The sequence below is a fragment of the Azolla caroliniana genome, unplaced genomic scaffold (genome assembly GCF_043228905.1).
Source record: "Azolla caroliniana isolate FFs.n. ecotype wild unplaced genomic scaffold, voAzoCaro1.0.p SCAF_17, whole genome shotgun sequence".
NCBI lineage: Eukaryota > Viridiplantae > Streptophyta > Polypodiopsida > Salviniales > Salviniaceae > Azolla > Azolla caroliniana.
Genome location: NW_028230452.1, coordinates 4,886,982 through 4,908,481, shown reverse-complemented (window position 1 = coordinate 4,908,481; position 21,500 = coordinate 4,886,982). Strand labels below are relative to the sequence as shown.

The following is a 21,500-nucleotide window of genomic DNA, read 5'->3' as shown; positions in this document are numbered from 1 at the left end:
ACGGAGATGAATCTTCATTTGACCATTAATATTATTGTTCGTATATAACATGTAACCAAGAAAAAAGAAGTGCCCTTTTGTTCCATTATTCCCCCGAGTGCCTTTGAGCTTTTCCCCCAAATATCATCCATTATGTCCCCCTGAATGCCCTTGGTCAACAATAAGGGGACGAACCAATGGGGGTAGCAAATATCTCTTCCGGATGAAATATCGGTTGGGTGGTTGGGTGGGGAGCGGGAATACACTAGTGTAACAAGAATTGTCTGGATATATCTTCGCTAGGGAGTGAATCCCTCACTAAGCAGACCCTCCTACTAGATGAGGTTCTCAATGGCGACAACCATCACAACAAGGAAGGGCATTCAATATTTTCTTTCATCCTCGCATTGACCTATTTTTCCTTAGAGCAAAACACAGGGGCATGCCTGAGGAAATAGGAAACCTCAAGGGTATGTTGAAGATGGACAACTTCCATGAAAACAAACACACACCGAGAGAGAGAGAGAGAGAGAGAGAGAGAGGACAGTGGGCTTTGGACGATGTATGTCTCGCCTCATATTTTTATTAAAACAAGATGTAGTGTCTCAAGTAATGCTTAATGGAGGAGTTACATCATATATTGCCATCAAAAGATTTGTTTGTCAAAGATGCCCACTTGGTCCATTGTTGTTTGCTATTGGTATTCATCCCTTGTTAGTGATGTTATCAAGGCTTTTAACGAATGGTGACATTATTGGTCTACATCTTCCATCTAGAGGGCAACTAGTGGCACAAGCTTTGGCAAATGATTTTTTCATGTTTCTACAAGCCGCACAAGAGAATCTTGAGAAGGGGATGCTTGTAAGTTGTATGGAACCAATTTGCATTGGCTTTCAAATTACATATTAATTGGAGGAAGTATAGTCTCATATCATGTACTAAAAGGGATTTGGAATGTTAAGGATGACAAGAATCCCTTGTTAGGAAAGGTTCTATTTTTCGATACTCAGGATATCCATTGGGAATGAATGTTACAAATGGTCAATTAATTGAATGTTAAGGGATAAGTTCATGTATTGGAAGTCACGATCTTGGCCATTTTATGTAGCTTGAAGGTTGTACAATGTATTATTGAACTCATGATATTATATTATTTGTCATTATTGCCATGGACAAAGAAGGTTTTGCATTCTATTTTGCAACCTCTTCGATATTTGTTGTGGAGGAGAAGGGATAAGATGGGAAAGAAACACTCTTGTTATGTGTTTGAAAACAATGATCTAGTACAGAGCATTGTAATTCTTTGTAAGAATAGTTACTTGTGTCTTCTAAGCTATTATGTTGTCCCAGAAAGGAGGGATTGTGCTCACAATTAAATCATTTTTATGCATCCCGCCTAACTATGGGTTTATCTGGCAACAACTACAAAATATTCCATTGATGCAAGGTCCTTTACCTTTACAAACAGGAGAACAATTATGGATCGATTGGTGTTTATAAGTGACTACTAATCTTTTTTATCATTTCTCCGTTGAGTCTCTTGGATGGCTATCATCTAAGGCCAAAGAAGAATGTAAAATTCACAAAATTGATCATGGGTGGTGGTAGATCTTACAACGTAGTCGACATTCTAAATTGCCACTTGTAGCAAAGGTCTTCATTTGGAGAGTTTTGATTAGGGGATTGTCTTTGGGATTACTCTAAAACATTGTGGAATAGTGCAATTGGTAATCGCTTCTATTGCACTATTCAAATGGAAGATAATACTCATCGTTGTATACAATGTCTAATTTCTTGTCAAATTTGGAGTTATGTTTCTCAAATTTGGCAAGTTTTATCACGGTGTTATTTGACGCCTAGACAACGGGTGTTTGAACAATTTATACAAGTTGACCCACAATCAAAGATGGAGATCGTTTTTCTATTTCTAAGGTATTGGGGTTGCGTCATAATTGGGATATGTATGCGCAATGCTTTTGTATTTGATGGTAGTCATGGAGTGAAAACATATCTCTGAAAATTGACGGGAATACTAATATGACAAATTTCTTTATTAGAGCAAGTGGAAATTCTTTCCTTAGTGGAAAGTTCGTCTTGTCTACTGGCAATCAAACATGTTCCACTACCCATTAGGAATCGACAACGACTCAACTCAAGACTAAAACCGAATTGTTAAATTGTTTTTAAATGGTTTGGCGGTTCGGTTCAGTTTGGGCTTGAGCTTCCTTAACAGGATTGAGTTTGGTGTGGGATGGCGCAAGCCGAACCGAACCGAACCGAATTGGGCCAAACCGATTCCAAGCCGTTTAAGGCTTAATTGGCTTGGCTAAACCGGGTTGGTTTGAAAAAGGCCAAACGGGTTAAGCCGAAACCGAACCGTTGCCGCTTGCTACTAGTACCCATGTATTGTAGTTAGTGGGTGACCACACTCTATTGTGACACCCATTGTAAGTAGTGTTTTTCACACACATTTATTAATACATACATACATACATACATACATACATACATGATACATGCATGCAAATTCATGCAGGCATGTACTATGTATGCATGAGTATGTATGCATGCATGTATATATGTATGTATTCTACATGAAAACCTGATTTGAGTGCTTCACTTATATACATATGTGTATGTGTATGTGTATGTGTATGTGTATGTGTGTGTGTGTGTGTATGTGTATGTTGTATGTAAAGAGACAACACAGATACACAGAGAGAGATACAGAGACAGGGATTCAGCGTGAACGCCTTGTGGATCCAAGAAGAAGAAGAAGAAGAAGAAGAAGAAGAAGAAGAAGCAGGAGCAGGAGCAGGAGCAGGAGCAGCAAAAGAAGAAGCAGGTTCTCGATCGGAACCTCGCAAAAATCTCTCTCCCAAATAGTCGCGATGGTAAAAGCTCTCTCCTGCATGCTCCCCTCCCCCCCTCTCCTTTTCTGTTTCTTATTCTTCTTTCCACTTGTTTCCATCGTTTGTTTCTCCCTTCTCCTCCCCCCTTTCTAACTTTCATTCTTATTGTCCGTTTTTCTTCCAATTCATAGGTCGTCTTGGCTGCCTCGATCATCACCAAATCTGGCAAAGGTGGGTCCTATGGCCTCTAAATGACCTAGACCTTTAATGTTTCGATGAAGGATTAGATTTGAACTGTGGCATATGTAGAGGTAGTTTATAGATTCACAGACAAAAAACGAAGCTTTTTGAGCTTCCAGGTGATTCATTCTATGGAGATGCTTATGAATGGTTGCGATCAATCCTTATATTGTTGGAGTGCTAGGTTATTGAGCAAAATCAAAGCTTCCGGTTGTTCTACTGATTCATTATATAGAGATGTGTGTGAATGGCTGAGAATAATGATTATATTGACTTGGTTTTGGCTGAGAATGGTGTTCAGATTGACAGAGTTTTGGATAAGAATTGTTTGTTGATGTCAAGTGCATTTGGATAAAAATGATTTTTTGATATTGTCCCAGTTTTGAACGAGATGAATACATTGATACTGACACAGTTTTGTCCAACAGTAGATTGCTTTGATCTTGACATTTCGAATTATTGACATAGTTTGGGCTAAGAATATTGGCACGTCAGATCATTGCCCTATGATGTTGCACCCAATCATTTTTGCAATCCCAAGTGATTTTCTCTATACAGCTGCTTTTGAACATTTGTGTTCAGTTCTTTGCCATATTTAGAATTCAAGGATGAGTTATAAAAGAAACCCACATATTCATGAAACAGATCAAGATTGACATATACTAGATCGTATGTATTTTCTCATTCTCCAGCTCCAGGTAATTCATTCCATAGATTTTCTATGCATGTATATATTTAATATCATCTTTTGTTTCTTTTTTGATGTTCTACCAAGAATCTCTTGCACTCATCACATAGATTCAGCTGTGAATACTGATGAGATTGACATATTGAATGTGTTTCTCCACCGTTGGAGATTCATTGTATAGAGCTGGTTATGAATTGCTGTCAATATTCCCCCTTTGCACCTTTCTATGATAGTTTATAAGAGCATCTCATCATTCATATAATAGCTTTAGGATTCACGTGTGTTTGCATCCATCCTTATAGGATTATAGCTGTTGGTAGTTACATTATCGATGCTTCCTTGAATTCCCTCATTATCAATGATTGACTTCGGTATAGGCTTCGAGATACGATAATAACTGCTGAATGTTATGTTTTCATTCGACCCAAGCTAAATTTATGCAATGATATAGCTGTAAATCATGCTTATATTGATATTCTAGATTGATAATAGCCCATTATCTCAATGGAAGCTTTTCTGCAAGCTACAGATAATACATTCTGCAAGAGCTCTTATGAATGTCTGTTCACTTGTGGTGGGTTGGTTTCAGAAATGACCATGGCTATTGATGTGCTGCATTTTTGGGACATGCATTTTGTGTTTTTGCAGCCCTGGTCTCACGGCAGTTTGTGGATATGACAAGAATAAGGATTGAAGGTTTATTAGCAGCTTTTCCCAAGCTGGTCGGCATTGGGAAGCAACATACGTATGTGGAAACTGAGAATGTTCGCTATGTCTACCAACCAATGGAGCAGCTATACCTTCTCCTTGTCACAAATAGACAAAGTAACATTCTAGAGGATCTGGAAACCTTGAGACTACTTTCTAAAATTGTATCCTTTGTATCGTGGTAGGATTGCTACTATTATATTGCAGAAAGTGTTTTAACTTGTATGTGAAATGTAAGTCGGCTTCATATACTCACATATACTCATATTATTTAAGCACATTAAGGCCCCCAATGGTGGCTACCTTCACTTTTGGTATCCTTGACTAATGGCAGGTTCCTGATTATTGCCCAAGCTTAGAGGAAGAAGGAGTTTGCAAGGTGGCATTTGAGCTAATATTTGCTTTCGATGAAGTCATCTCACTAGGTCACAAGGAGAATGTGACAGTGTCAGATGTCAAACAGTATATTGAAATGGAAAGCCATGAAGAGAGGTTGCATAAGATGATTGTACAGAGTAAAATAAGTGACACAAAGGATATAATGAAGCGGAAGGCCAATGAAATTGACAAAAGCAAGGTAAGCATCAGCATGAAGAATGTAAGATTGCCCGTTATTCATTTGCTCAGTTTTAACATTTGCCACAGATTGAAAAGCTCAAATCTGATAAGAGTAATTTTATTCCGAGCACTATGTCAAGATTTGATACAAACGGTTTTAGTGATATTAATTCTTCTGGAGGCTTTGGAAGTAATTCTGGTTTTGGATCTTCTGCAATGGACATCGAGCCATATAAACCAAAATGTAAATATAACTTATTATCAATTCATGACTTCGTTCTTTTAACTTACATAACAATAGCTAAGAGGGTCTCCACGATTTGGCAGCGAGGACGTCCTCATTGCCAACACCAGCAAAAGGCCTTGGAATGCAACTAGGAAAGAGCCAGAAAACAAACCAGATATTGGAGTCCTTGAAAGCAGAAGGTGAAATATACGTGGATAATGTTGGACCCGTTATAGGGCCATCAAAGCAAGCATTAGTGATCAGTGACCCTATTACAATAAGCCTTGAGGAGAATCTTATAGTCTCTTTGAAGAAGGATGGTGGCCTAGAAAATTTTGAAGTTCGGGGAACAATGTCCTTAACAGTGCAAAACAAAGAGGACACTCAAATCCAAGTTCAGGTATCTTGATCGGTGGTCTCTCTTATCACAATACTTGATAATAAAGTTTTAAATGAATAATTTTACTATGTTTTAGATTGAGACTGGTGCCAACGAAAATTTTCAATTCAAAACTCATCCTCTGATTGATAAAGACTTGCATACAAGGGAGAACATCTTAGCTCTCAAGGACTCATCTAAAGCTTTTCAAGTTGGTACTCCTAGCAGCATTTTAAAGTGGCGATTACAAAGCAAGCAGGAATCTCTTGTACCTCTTAGCAGTAAGCTATACAAGAATTTCAATTACTAGCTGCATTTGCATACAATCATGATGGAGTTCTTCAAGATTTTGTTCTTATTGCATTTACTTGTTTTTTTGCCTAGTTAATTGTTGGCCATCTGTGTCTGGGAGAGAATCCTATGTCAACATAGAGTATGAAGCATCAAAAGGTTCTGAACTGCAGAATGTTTCTATCAGCATACCCTTGCCAGCATTAAAAGACCCTCCAGCTGTTAATCAAATTGATGGGGACTGGAGGTGATTATCTTAATTCTTGCCTTCCAATAAATTTGCAGAATATTAAAATGAGGTTTGTCTATTGTTTCTCCCAGATATGATTCAAGAAAGTCAATATTGGAGTGGTCTATCGATTTGATTGATGATTCTAATAGAAGGTGTGGTAGACTTTTTACAGTGTTTTAATTGGTAACTCTAATTCAGTGCTTACTTTCTCTTTTTTTTATTTTCTTTGTTGTTACACAAAGGACATGATTAGTAAATCATACAGCCTTTTAATTTATTACTTACTTGAAAATCTGGTTCAAATTTAAGGGAATTGCCCTTTATGAATGGGACAATCTTGTTACAGTAGCTCAATTTCTCTTTAAATTACAGCTGACTGCGAAATAAAGGAGTAGGTTAAACTGATGATATAATTTTACAATTTCATCGTGATACCTATTATAGATATGTGCAGACAGCTGTGGCACATATAGTGATTGTTGAAACTTACCTTCTGAGATCTAATGCTAAACTAGTAATGTAGATTTGCTCTTCACCCCATCTTTTAAATTGCTGTCATGTCTGATATCCTGTATTAAGGTGAAGGAAATGGCAGACACATCCAGTGACACTGTGGCATAGCAGTTTTTTTGTGGCAGACTGCAAAGTGAAAAACTCAGAAAAACCTGTGTTTCGTTATTTTCCCAAGTGTCTTAGATCAACTCTTAAAGAGCAATTATATGTGGTATTTGAGCAATCACATGGTCACTTCGTCCTCTTTGTTTTACAAATCATAAGGTCAATTCATCCCCTATTTCTGTCTTTCGGAGGTAGGCCAAGGGTGAGGAAATGACAAAATCTTTGTGCAATTTTGGGAAAAAAGTTCATGAATGGCTGCTTTAGTTAATTCTTCACTCTTTAGATTTTATTGTTCTCGGTTTTTGGTTGTCTTGTATGTGAATATGAAGTTTGCCCTTAATTTTGTTGTAGTGGATCGATGGAATTTGTGGTACCAGCTGCAGATCCTTCTGTTTTTTTCCCGATAGATGTGAAGTTCTCTTCCTCAAAGATATTTTGTGACATAAAGGTATATAGATGGCTCTCTTACAGCTTCCGAAAAAAAGTATAATTAGAAATTAGTACACATCATAATTAGGAGTTACCATTTTGCAGGTTGTATCAGTTCTTCCATCGGGTGGAGGGAGTACTTTGAAGTATAGCGGGAAGAATCAATTGCTTGTGGATAGTTACCAGGTTGTGTAGGACAATTCTATTTTGATCCTCATGAGGATTGGTTTATCCTTTATGCAATCACAAGGTTGTACTATATTGTGAGGTAGATATCAGAATATATGCTCGTTATCTCTTTTCCTCTACATCTGGATGCTTATGTCTCTATTCAAAGTGGTTAAGGTTGGCAAGCATTAGAAAAAGCCAGTCATCAATGGTTTGAATGCAAATATATATCCCATTACCAGAGTTCCCAGACACGTTAATTCAGTAGCATATATGCAATCTTTGCTGTTTTGCTGTCTTGACGGTCTCATGGTATACTAGACCCTTCTCTTCTTTATTGGAGCTTCCTACTTATGAAGGATTAAGAACTGGATTATTCAGACAACGATTTTGTGGATGAAGATTTTAAATTTGTTGTCTTTTCAATTGATTATATGTTGACCAAGAGATTTATGAACTGGGAATATTCTTTCAGATGTGTTGGTTGCCTGATGAAATTTTACCTGTAGTGAAATTCAGTTCAGGAAGGAATTAGAATCAGGGGTTTGAAAAAACTACCTCAAGAGCGTTAATACCTTCGGTTATATGATGTTTAAAAATCTAAGAAGTCTCTACATATCCCGTAATAAATAGATAATTTCAACTAATTTAGATATCTGATAATCCCGTAATAGATAGATAAAATCAACTAATTCAGATATCTGATCATTTCAACTAATAGCTATCCCGTAATAGAGAAGTATCTAGATACCTTTGGTTTATTGAGTTTTGGCAAATTTTCATGTTTTCTACAACTTTGGTTTGTGTCATTTTTTCAACCCTAATGAGAAGGTCAAAGACTGGGTTGTTGCTAAACTATATTAGGATAGTTCTCTATTTCTGACCTTCATTAAGCTTTACCCTCACTCTACATTTCTGTCTTTGGACTTAGAATTTTTTCTTGTATTAGGGTGGTTGGCTTCTATTAGGAAATATAAGTGTGTTAGTGTTATGGAATTTCTTATCTCTTCTTTAATATTGAAGCAATTTATTAGTTATAGGTTAATTGTTCCACTGACACATTAAATTATGTATTAAGATGTTAGAATGAGGTTAGGAAGGTGGTTCACTCTACTAACGCAGTTGAGAGTGGTTAACACACTCTCTCACTTATTTCGCTAATGAACACCCAATCTGCATAACAATGAACTAGTGAGGTAGACGTAAATGGTGTAATCTCAATCCGTGTATCCATATATCCAAGAAAAAGTACAAACCCGTCCTCATTTATGATGAGAAGATGGTTTTGGGTTAAGACGTGATCTCTACATCATCAACAATGGATTTAAACTCTTGATAAAAGGTCATCCTTATAATGTACCTCTTACAGAAGTTTGATCCATGTCCTCCTAAGTATCTATGAGACCTTGCATAATGAGTTTTTGATTCTTTGAGCAAGTTAATGTGAGAGATGGTACATTGGAGAGGAAGTAGTTTATGTATGGTGAAAGCATATAACTCTTTAACCATTGAACCATTTGGGAACACTAGTATGATATCATGTGATGATCACCTTATCCAACACTTACCCACCATTTCATTTGCTAAGGCATTTGTTAAGACGTACTATTAAACACCACCACCTTAATTTTCCAAGTTTAATTGATAATCAACTATCTTATGCAAAAGAACATAGGATACAAATTTCTCTGAATTCAAAATCATAAGCACAATATCCATTCACCCATAAACGGACTACCTTTTCTATTCGTCACACAACCCTCTACCCTCTAATATTTGCATTAATGTTTGCTTAATCTCCTTGTTAATGTTTGTTTAATCTATTTGTCTTTATTTTTGTGACGTCTTTGTGCTTGTCTTATATACCACAAAATGTTAGTCTCTTTATGACATGAATGAATTTGCTTAACTTATGGCCTAAATTGGTTTATCCTAAATAGGTAGTATTACAACCCTCTAAGATGACTTGTTATCCAAAATGGAGCCTATGAATATCATGAACTCCAAATGGACAACAATTGAAGTTGAGGATCTAACGATTAATGAAGACACGATATATAGAAGATGCTAGAAAAGGAAAGGAAGGGATGGGACCAACCTAGATAGGGCTTTAAGGACACCAAGATACCCAAGTTGTACATGTTATCTGCATATGAGGGGACTTCAAGGAAGCCTTAAATGCCTTGAGGGAATTTGCTCTTCATGGAACACATTTCTTCATTCTAACAAATAGTTTTGAGGCAACCCCTCCCAAATTTATGTTCAAATGTTTTACCAACCGCATCATGTGGTACAACTTGCATTAAGTTTTTCTTTATTGAGCATAGTATTGAGAGGATAACATATGACTCTTCAAAACCATGTTCTAGTGAAACATATGCTACATATATTATTGTTCGTGGGATATTTCTCATACAGATAATGAACTTTGGCCTATATGGACAAGGTAATTGTTGCCAATATCTATTAATAAGAGAATCCACCTAGCGTGGTAACCAATCAAAAGCTCTGAGTCATGTTAGGGTAGCCTTTTTGGATATCATTGATTATATTGTTTTGGAAGTATACTTATTCATACTCACTACAGGAATGAATCCAATGTATACACGTCATACTAGAATGAATCCAATGTAGAAAGGACATGTTTGGTTATCAAACCAATATTGAAAATGGAGGGAATAGACTTGTTCACGAAGGAGCTGAGTCCAAGAGAAGTTCAATTTGATGATCCACAAACGAAGGATGACAATTCTCAAATGTATGGAATTGGATCATGTACACATGAACTAATCACACTAATAACACATAATACTCAATGCCAAGGGCACAAGGAAGACATCAAATCACTAGGAGTGTGCTCAGTGGAGACGAAAACACTGGGGGTTGTAAGGAGTTAGAGACCACGAGAGAATGCAACACAACATTCTCATCCAACAAGATATACACATCTAGATGCACACATATATACATGTAGGAACACACGTCAAACCTCTTGATATAGTTTGGATGTTGTAGCTAGTTGCACACACCTCCACTTGCAACCTATCTCGAATTTTGGGAATCTCGGACTCATATACGTATTTCATATTACACGGCTATAAATATAGAAGGTTCCAGAAACTGAAAAACGGTATCATCGATCTGAAACATGCATATTTTTTTTTTATCAAGTAGAAGAGAGCAACAAACAAGATATATATCTCCCTCTCTCCCGCACATCTCTAGTGCCTCGAAAGGAACAAAACGAAGAGGAGGTCAATGGTAGAAACCAAAGGCTATGTATGAAGCACTCACACATGTGGGTAGCTCTCTACAATACATACATACATACATACATACATGAACATACATACCATACATACATACATACATACATACATACATACATACATACATATACACATATACGTACATACATACATATACACATATACATACATTTACATATACATATATACATACAAACCATGCATATACACATATACATACAAACCATACGTACATATACACATATACATACAAACCATACATACATACATATACATATATACATACAAACCATACATACATGATACTACATACATATACACATATACATACAAACCATACATACATACATACATACATATACACATACACATACAAACCATACATACCATACACATACGTACCATACGTACGTACGTACATACATACATACGTACATACATACATACATACATACATACATACATACCATACCATACGTGGATACATACATACAGACCATACGTACATACATACATACCATACGTGCATACATACTATCGTACTGATTCGTACATACATACAATCAGAAAGAGCAGAGCAGAGGCGCGCAGGAAGGATTGATGGAGGCGATGGGGGGTACCCTCACCCTCACCCTTCGCCTTGGCTCGTTGCTGAAGGCGGCGGCTTTGCGGGGGGTTGCAGAGGCATCCGCCCGCATCTTCGGGCACGCCGTGGGAGGAGGGGATGGGCAGAGGTCTGGGAGGAAGATTCTGAGGCGGAAGATCATCGGAGGCAAGGTCTTGGAATGGTATCCTCAGTCTGTCGCCAACAAGTTCCCAGGATTCACTCCCGGAGAAGAAGAGTAAGTGATTTCAGTATGATGTTTATTGTGCCCACCCCCCCTCACTCAACTCAATTCTCATGTTCTTTTCTGTTCTGTTTTTTGTTATATGTTACATTTGTACATCTGAGGGCAATGTATATGCATGTGGGCAGTGTGTGTGTGTGTGTGTGTGACTCCTTTTATAGTGTTGTAAGAGACCCATGAGTGTGGTTCATAATTTTTATTAGTCTCGAGCATTTATTTTGTCTTCCTTCTTTCTGGGTGGAGAGATCTGGTAGGTATAGTTTGGTGTCATTGTCTTGTCTCGATGACAAAAATTTACATATTTCAGTTAGATGATATTAATCAAGCTTCCGAGCATTATATATTATAGTCCTGTAGTGAAATAAGTATATGTACATATGTGTACATACACACTGATATAGTTGTGTCAGTGTGTATCTTATCTTGTTGGACGAGGATGTAATGTTGCATTATTTCCTGGTTGCCAACTCTTTACACCCCCATCTATACAAATTTTCTTCTTCTGAGAAGGTCTTGACTTGAAGTATGGAAGCAAAGCTTGGTCAGATCAATTTTGGCCAAGGACTAAGGGTGAAGGCTATTTACTATTGACCATCAGTGGACAATTGTGTGGATATCTTTCCAATGACCCTAGGACCCTATTCAGCATATAGTCATTCTAGCATGCTGTACATCTTCTAAGTCGAATATTTTGAGGAATTTATGCTCTTGCTCATACCAGGCCCTTGCTTTCTTCTTTTGGTTGTTTAAGTTCTCATAAACTTAAGACCTTTCCTTTCAAATTAGGCAACTCGAAGCTTGGAGGTTGCGCCACTAATACTTCCTTCTTGATTATCCATCTAGAAAGGTAGATATTACATCAATCTAGTATATTGGTAGTTTCAAGTGGTGAACACAATCAAGCTTACTTGAAACATTGCAAGCCTTGTAATGAGCAACTCCTCAAAACATGACACCTTTTGTGCTTACCTTCTTGTCACTCTTCTTGTGTTTGTAATTATCCACAAACCCAACAACCTTGTATGTGGTCGTCAAGGTCTAATTGGTCTCGATGACCCCTGTGTGTGGTCTATCAACTAAAGCCCATGTCTGATCATCCAATATGCTTTCATACTCAAACACCATAGCCTTATTCTAACCTTGGTCTAGTATTTGAAAGCTTACTGCCCTACTATGGATGTGACCTTGTGTTGAATTGAGTTCCTTTAGGGATCACCAAATATTTTTTAATCTTCATCTATGGATTCGGACTCCTACTTGTGATCTATTTCTACTTCATGCTCTTTGCTATATCTTCCTTTTGATTTCTCAATCTCTCTATATAAGTCATGTGGAATTTTTTAATTAGAACATATAGTTTGTAGCCTTTTGTAAGACGTGTTTCCTACTCTTTGTGTCAGACTTAGTACGATCTTATCAGGCACGTATACCTCCACATAGTATATGCAACGAAACATTTGAAATTGTATGGTCAAATGTTTCCTCCTTGAGTAAACCTTTAGTGGAATCATCTTCTCGAACAACCAGTATAAAGCTTTAGTTGATAATGTGAGCTGAAATGTTAACCACCACAACCTAGTAGAAATAGTATAGTTTTGCTCACTTGAGAATTCATTGCACCAACTCTACCAGGTTTGATATTATAGTGCTGCTATCCTTGTCGAGGCCATTGTTGTTGAACCACTTTATCATCTGTCAACACCATAATCCTTTTGCATGTTCTATTGTTGCCATTTGGTTTGATGATTGAAACGCCTTAGATGTAATTCTTTGATGTAGAATGGTTCAAATCTGGTTGATGAGGTTCATTGTTTGGAATAGTGCTTCTACCATCACGCAGGGTGCTCCCAATTCAGCACTGATGTTCTCTTGTTGTGCACGTTTTTCCATGTATCATTTGTGACAACTTCATGACTATTGGATGCTCTATTTGTGTCCACATGTACATGGGGAGCCAGGAGCCCATATTGATGCAGGGTACATGAGGGCTGGGTTGACCATAATAACTATACTTAGGTACAAGCCTCGTGGAAGTCTGTCTAGTGGCTAGAGCTGCATATCTCGAGTTAGCCAATTTTTGGTGGCTTGGGTCATTGAGAAGCACCCACTCGTGCTTGTAAATGTGAATCCTAGATATACACAAGAATCCATTGCTTCAACTTTGCCCTTCTGATAGGGTGAAGATATATTGTCGGCAAATCGGAGTAGATGTGGGTGAACATAATACACATGTATGTGTAGAGAAGTGAAGATAGAATGGTAGTTATCTGAAATATCTAAAGGCAGAAATATAGAAAGTAAAAACAATCAATGGGGTTTAACACATAGGGGAGATTAAAGAAACCAGATGTAGTTCTGCAAAACAATAATGGGGTTTAACACATAGGGGAGATTAAAGAAACCAGACGCAGTTCTGCAAAACAAAAGCCACGGTACTTTAAAAAAATGTACAACCTAGGAGTGCACACACACATATATGTGTGTGTGCTATTCAAGATACATAGAATATGCTCTTGGAAGAAGAAATTTAAACGCTGATGGGACAGCTAAGTCATGGGCTCTTAAATACCTATTTAATGTTGAGTGGGAGTCTTGTCCAAACACCCCATTCAGTGTGCAAATGTTTTTTGTAGTGCAGTTCTGAAAACGAGGCTGTATACAAAAATCAGAAAATATTAAATTATATAAAAACATTTTTCTAGTTGAATAGGAGCAACCGAAGGATCTTTAATCTCAAAAATATGTCATGACCTTCTTGGTAGAGACTTCAATTATCGTGATATCTAACAAGTCATCGTATTTATCATGAACTATATGTGAAGCTTGCAGGAAGTGCATGATATTCATCCTCCACCAGGTTTTCATTGCCTACCTCGCATATATATTCCTACATAGGGTGATAATGCCATGATGTTACCTCAACACTTAACTTGTGTCAGTGAGTTTGGTGAAGTGTTACGGCTCTTCAAAGCCCAAGCTCATGGGGATAGTAAGATGCAGTTAGATAAGTTCTGGAATTTTTATCTTGTATTGTTTACAACATTCAGGGTTAACATTTGCAATGTACTAATACGGATTTTGACATTTTAACATCTTGCCACTTCATCCTTAGTGCCTCTAGTATTTTATCCTCCATGATCACATGCTTCATAGCATCACCTGAGAGCTCAATAGATCTTTTACTTCCCATCTTTTAAACCATTTCATAATGTCGAGAACCCAGCCAAATGAGAAGATTTGCTTTTATTAGTTTTTTTTCCCTTGCATCTTAGGTTCCACACATATTTTGGTGGCATTTGTGATTAACCATGAGCACAGTTGTGGCTTTTATCCACCCTTTACAGTGTATGATTAAAGGTTTAGGACAGGAACGTGTTGAACAAAGTTCTAGCAGTGAATTCCTGAAAACTCTTCTCAAACATTCATATATATATATATGAAGTGGCAGAATTGAATTCTGGATGTATCAGTTAAATGTTCTTCACTGTTGCTAAGAGATTCACATCTCTATTCAAACTATTCAAATCTCACCCAGCATTGGTATCTGTATCTTCAAGCATGTGGGAATGTATACCTTAGCACTGCAATACGCTATTACTAAGAAATATTAAGTGATCTGCGGGTTTGGTGCTTTGGTTCCATTTAGTAATTAAACCTGTGCAACATCTATTTCAGATGAATACATTGTTACTTTGTATGAATCGATTACTATTTTGGATGATTGCTAGTGCATTGTGTTGGTAACTTGTGGATTGTTTATCTTTCTTATGGATCTCAATTTAGTAAAGCTCAAAGTATTTCAGATTTTAACTATCACACCTCTTTTTAGATGTGGATATGTCATGGTGGAGTAGAAGTGGTCATGACGGGTGGAGACACTTTCTCTTTTTTTGCAGGCGAATTGATAGATTAGAGAGAATGCGTAGGCAAGGAAAAGCTCCACCAAAGAAGGGGCAGGGGAAACGTGCATCAAAACGTAAATGAGTCGCTTCTAATAGTAAATAGCTGAGTTTAATATAATCTTTTTTTAAAGTGAGATTTTTTTTGAATGAACCATATCATTTCCATGATCCATGGCTAAGTGATCTGATCTTAAGAAGCTGAAGCAATATCGTGTTCATATCTTGACTGACATTTTCAAACTCTTTCCAAGTAGACTTAGCGATGCTACCACTTCTCTTTAATTGTATATGTTCTCAAATGCATCTGGAGTTCTCTTTCTTGCTTCCATAATTTTCTTTTTATAGTGATAGCCTGCAGATTAGAAAAGCAACAAGTATCACATTCATTTGATCTGTAATTAGAGGGAGCTTCCAACCGAAGGTATTTAAAAAGCTTTCTACTCTCAAGTGGCTCATTGTTGTCTGCAATGCATGGTTTATCCTTATTTTGTCTCTACAATCATAAACCTTTGTTTCAGGGTTATTGACAGTCGACTTATTATGCATGCAATTTTCCTGTTGTGCGTTTAACCTTGTGCAGCTTAAGTGTTTGTTAAAATCATCAAATCAATGCCTAATTGTTTTAGAAATTCAATAATGCACGTATGATATTTTATAGATTTGAGAAATTGATAACATATGATTTACTTGATATTCAATTTTTTCTGCTCGTCTCCAAAGATATGCATGGGTATCATGTCAAAAGCTTTCTTGAATTCATTCAAAACAATAAAATTATTCATCACCCTTCACCTGGCTTTGGTGACAAGATCAGTGGTACTAAAGGTGTTCATGAACATTTGTTTTGTTCTACACCTTTTTACCATTCTTTGTAGCCCACGGACTTTGCTTCCATTCTATATCCATAAGAGAATAGTGTCTTCTTTGTTTGATTTGTACATTATTTGTACATTAACTTGAAAGGCATTATCCAAAATGTACTCCATTTGGAAGACATGCATGATATGGTGCATAATTATGGGAATTAGTTATCAAATCATATAATTCATTTATGATATGTTTTAGTATTTTGATCTCTATAAATCGGAAATCCCCTGCCATGCAAGTATAACATTGTTATTCTTCGGACCCCACAACATGAAATAATGGTGCATTCATTCCATGGGGGGAATTGATTAGATTAAGATGTTCACGCCTACAAACTAAGCACTAGTGGCACTTTTTATATGTGGAGATATAGGACTACCATACACATGTATTCTTTTGGTATGGTTGCGTTAGAATTACTCTATGTTAGTAAATGGAAGAGTTCAGCTCTCATATTCTTAATGGTGAGGCTTATTCCACTTCAATGGCTCTAGCCAATGTATGGTGTCAATGCGATTGCTTTGTTGGGCTCACTAAGGGCAATAAATGATAGATAGCACACTTCTTCTTTAATATGGTTGATGTCATATGTGTTTTACTATTGGACTCTTGGAGAGATCACTTAATGGTACACTCCCACACAATAATGGTTCATTTTACACACCTACTCTCAACATGACCAGTATATACACCTTTTGCAAGTCTATGAATGTAAGGACATTTTGAAATTGTTTTGGATTCTTTTGTTTAGTTGATATAAAGCTCCTTTTCTTTAAAGGTGAGGAACAATGAATTATATGCTTCTTTATAGTAGTAAAACATTGTTTTAAAAATAGTGTTTCCATAACCTAGGCTACACAAATGGTTAAATTTTCCCATGTATTGATACCAAAGGCTGTCTTCAAAATTTTAACATAATTTATAATTGTGAATAAATGACTAAGACTAACATTTGTGAATATCATTTAATAATGTCTTAGATTTAATGAGGTTGATTTCCCAAGGTAGGCACCAAAAAACACAATATACCTAGATTTAATGAGGTTGAATTTTGTGAAATGCTAGGCGTTTCTTGGTAGATTTCCCAAGGTAAACCCCGAAAAACACAATATACCTAGATAGATCTTGGATCACATGACTAATTGTAGTCATTGAGGGTTAAGCAATAGGTAGGAGTCACAAGGTCTCTCGAGAGTTTAGGCCGCAAAAATTGTGAACTCCTCAAAACCCCAAAAGCCAAGGGAAAGAAAGAGCGAGGGTGTGGCTACCCTAAATTTAGCACTCCAGGGTTGGAGTATCTATCTTTGGTCCAAGTGAATGGAACTCGTCCTAAAGGGATGTACGAACATGAGTTATGGGGGAGCTTTTGTGTTGGTCATGTTAAGCATGTAGTTAGTTACAACTTCTCAAAGTCTTGACATATATAATGATGAGACAAAACATGTGTAAACCTTGGAGGTAGAACCATTTGAAGTTGATGATACTAGCTTATGGCTCCTGATAACAACAAGATCAAGGCCAAAACACAAATGCTCCGATGAAGGGTCATATGGACCTTTATTCTTTGTAATGAGACTTAGGAAGCATCTCATAAAGTTTACTAGTGAAGGCTCGCATATAGTACTTGAGATCATTAATGTGCAATTTGGTAAGTCAAAGTACCTCGACGGGGAAGATGCACCAAGTTGCATTAAATGCTATGATTGATGTTTAACAGTAACCATTGTATAGTCCGTCATAAGAGAAGGAGACTTGGATTCTCCATTATGAGGAGATTTGGATGAGGAAATAAGGCTAACAAGTCAAACTCCAACATTATGGGGTGTGACATCCAATCACCAACATGTGCAACACAAAGGAAAATTAGTCCATTGTACCTTCCATGTCAGGAGGAAGCAAAGATATACCAGCCCTTGTAGATATGAAGGCAAGGTTGGGAAGCATGTAATAGTGAATGTTAATTCTCAAAACCAATGCAAATGGCCATCGCGACATAGACCACTCAAACGCCAACACTTACGGTCCTTCCCTAGCAATTAGACACATTGTATGTTAGACCTCACTTTTCAATGGAACAACAAAACCAATACAAAGAATGGTCAAGATGTGCATACATCAACCCATGACTTTGTTGTGCATACATTCTTCATTTTGCTTACATCATTCTTGATACCCTTTTTTTCCCATGACTTTGTTGTGCATACATTCTTCATTTTGCTTACATCATTCTCAATACCCATTTTTTTCCTCTTTCAATGTATACTTATGTTCAGTCTTGTTTAAGCATTCATTTACTTTCATAGAAACTTCCTTGCATTGTTAAAGATAGATAAATAGATTTTATAATTGTGTTCAAAGGTCAAATATAACGTATAAGACCAAAAAGATCATACATGTGAAATTGGTTAGTGACTCTCAATATTCAAAAAATTTGGTCGACGATGTGTGGAAAACATAGTCAAATGTGATCAAATGCAAACAAAGCATTGTATCAAAGAGTGATACTCAAACCCCCACACTTGTTTAAGCCAAAGTGTGCACAATCAACTACTATCATCACTTGTGCTCTAATGCCCCGTCTCACATTGCAGTGAGTGTAAGCGATGGTTCGGATGGCAGATAATGGGATGGGCTCTAATGATGGTTCGGATGGCAGATAATGGGATGGGCTCTAACATGTATTGATGTGTGTGATTTCCCTGTTCAACAAAGAATATGGTTTTGTAGTTAGGTGCAAATTATGTAGTATAATGTGTGAAGCATGAGCCTCCATATTTTTCCATGTCATGATACATTGGTGTTACAAAAAGACCTCATTCACAGAGGAATATATTGGTGCATCACAAGCAAGTGTGTTGCATACTATCTTACAAACCATTTTGTTATATCTTACGCCTCACAAGAACAAGCAAATTTGTTTTTATGTGTCTTTTGGACCTTTTTGCTTCCTTTCCATACAATCCTAAGAAGTCAATATGAGGGACTTTTTTGGAGGAGGATATTTTATAATCCTCATAAGCCAAGAGATGTCGATTTATGGGACCCAAAGACTCACAAATGTTTCCATGTGTCCTTTTGTTACAAGAAGGTTGCGAGATTATGAGAAGACATTGATTTCAATATATTGATGGAGTTGTCATAACTCCTCCCCCTTCGCCGAAATTTACTACTAAGTGGAAAGTCCCACAAAAATGTTATGGAACTTCAACATTGTGTGGTATACATTTTGAGATAATTAGCACTACATGTCCTTTCTGTTTTCCACACCTTCACGTTAAGTGGGTTTTGTTATGAAACCATCAACAATATCTTTACAACCAATTGCCGACATGGGACCTTGAAACCACCATTGGATTATGACATTGTTGATTGATTCTAAATCGAGTCTAGTTAGAACCACCATTCTTTTCAATGGTTCATTCTTATAACGCTTCTAGACTTATGTTCTTGATGGGCCATTTTTTGTTCGACTAACTTTTTCTCATGCATATGTGTAAGTGCACACATGTACAATCCAATATACTTTTGAGTTGTTGAACTATAGCTTTATCGAGGCTTTGTTTTGGTGTGAGAAGTTAATGTAAAGCCTAGTTTTTCAGAAACACAAAGAGTCGTGCTTCCTTTTTATCGAAAGTAAGTAGGCGATTTTTTAGGGATCATTCAAGTGTCCTTTTTTTGAGTGAGATTTACCAAAATTCTGAATAACCCCAGTTTTCCCACAAAACTCTTAAATCGAGGATGTTAAAACATCATAATCTCTCTTTGGGAAATTTGTCTCTACTAATTGGCCATGTATGTTTCGAGATAATTCTAGGATTACAATAAAAATCATATACCTCTACGCAAAGCATTTTCTGGGATTACAACATAAACACTCTTGTAACCCATATTCTTAAGAGTATCATATAATACAACTCAGGTTTGTTTGTAACCTCTTGAGGTCATCGAAAATTGCCATCGCCATCATCAAATTTTTATACCTGGGGGAAAGTTTTTTCAACTTCAAACTAATAAGCTAGGCTAGTGAGTGTTTCAAGTGATTTACCCGAGTTCCCATTTTCAAGGTAAATTATGGGGAAAGGAAGCAAAAGAAAACTCCGATGATTGATTATACATGGAATTTGCTCGAGAGAAACATGCCTATATTTCGGACAGCAGCAGAAGCCAATGATGATGATGGTGGTGGTGAATTTGGGGACGAATGCGCTCCTCTCCGTCGGGTTTGTATTATAGATATTCATTCATATTCCCAAGAGACGAAAAGGTAAGAGAATTGGAAATGGAGCCGGGCGCCACCGATTCTGGAGTTCGGGGGGGGGGGGGGGGGGGGGGAAACAAAGCACAATTTTCGGCCGTGATTTTGGGGCCTCTTCCATGGACACACACGAGTCCGACACACACATCATGCACATTTATCATTTATATTCATAACTATATGTTTGTTGGAGCCCACATATGTGTGTGTGTGTGTGTGTGTGTGTGTTGGAGCTTCCTAAAGGAAAAAAAAAAGCACTCATAATCCAAAAGCAAAAGAGCACAGATAACCCAAAAGAAAAAGCAACACAAAAAAAATTTCATACATCCTTATACATAATGTATGTATGTATTTTGTACATAAGAAAAAAAAAAAACAGAGCTAATGTCTGTGTATGTGTACACTGTATATACAGTGTATATATATATATAGACAGAGACAGAGACAAAGACAGAGACACAGAGAGAGAGAGAGAGAGAGAGAGAGAGAGAGAAAGACAGAGACACAGAGAGACAGAGACACAGAGAGACAGACAGAGACAGAGACAGAGACAGAGGAAGGTTCAGAGCTCTGGAAACGCAAGGCACCACCATACCATAGATAGATCATAGATAGATAGAAATTAGAAGTTAGAAGTAGAATTTTGGGAAAAGAAAAAAGCAGAGCGTTTTCAGAGCACAAAACGCAGGCACCATCACCATAGCTAGATAGCATAGCATAGCATAGCTTGGGGGTAGGAAATCTCTCCCTCCCCTTCATTATTTTCTGTGTGTCAGACTTCAGCGATGGTATTATTAAGGTAGCTGAGAGAAGAGAAGAGAAGAGAAGAGAAGAGAAGAGAAGAGAGAGAGAAGAGAGAGTATGTCCCCTTCCTGAAGCTATACCCATTACTGATTCCTTCTAAGGAACCCCCCCCCCCCCCCCAATTGTAGTTCTTTCTTCCTCTTTCTTCCCTTTTACGATTTCGAAGCCCTGTTTTCTGTTTTCTGTT

General features: G+C 37.1%; 2 protein-coding genes across 2 annotated transcripts; both read left to right on the top strand.

Annotated features, from left to right (window-relative positions):
• Positions 1-2,676: 2,676 nt before the first annotated feature.
• Positions 2,677-7,842, top strand: LOC147852959 (coatomer subunit delta-1-like). Its single transcript, XM_087333062.1, has 11 exons — positions 2,677-2,873; positions 3,023-3,062; positions 4,408-4,631; positions 4,802-5,044; positions 5,113-5,269; positions 5,353-5,651; positions 5,728-5,911; positions 6,015-6,168; positions 6,243-6,305; positions 7,123-7,219; positions 7,306-7,842. The coding sequence occupies exons 1-11, from the start codon at positions 2,871-2,873 to the stop codon at positions 7,393-7,395; spliced, it is 1,554 nt and encodes a 517-aa protein (XP_087189188.1). The 5' UTR covers positions 2,677-2,870; the 3' UTR covers positions 7,396-7,842.
• A 3,389-nt stretch (positions 7,843-11,231) lies between these two features.
• Positions 11,232-15,871, top strand: LOC147852958 (uncharacterized). Its single transcript, XM_087333337.1, has 2 exons — positions 11,232-11,479; positions 15,382-15,871. Exons 1-2 carry the CDS (start codon positions 11,238-11,240, stop codon positions 15,467-15,469), a joined length of 330 nt encoding a protein of 109 aa, XP_087189463.1. The 5' UTR covers positions 11,232-11,237; the 3' UTR covers positions 15,470-15,871.
• Positions 15,872-21,500: the final 5,629 nt, after the last annotated feature.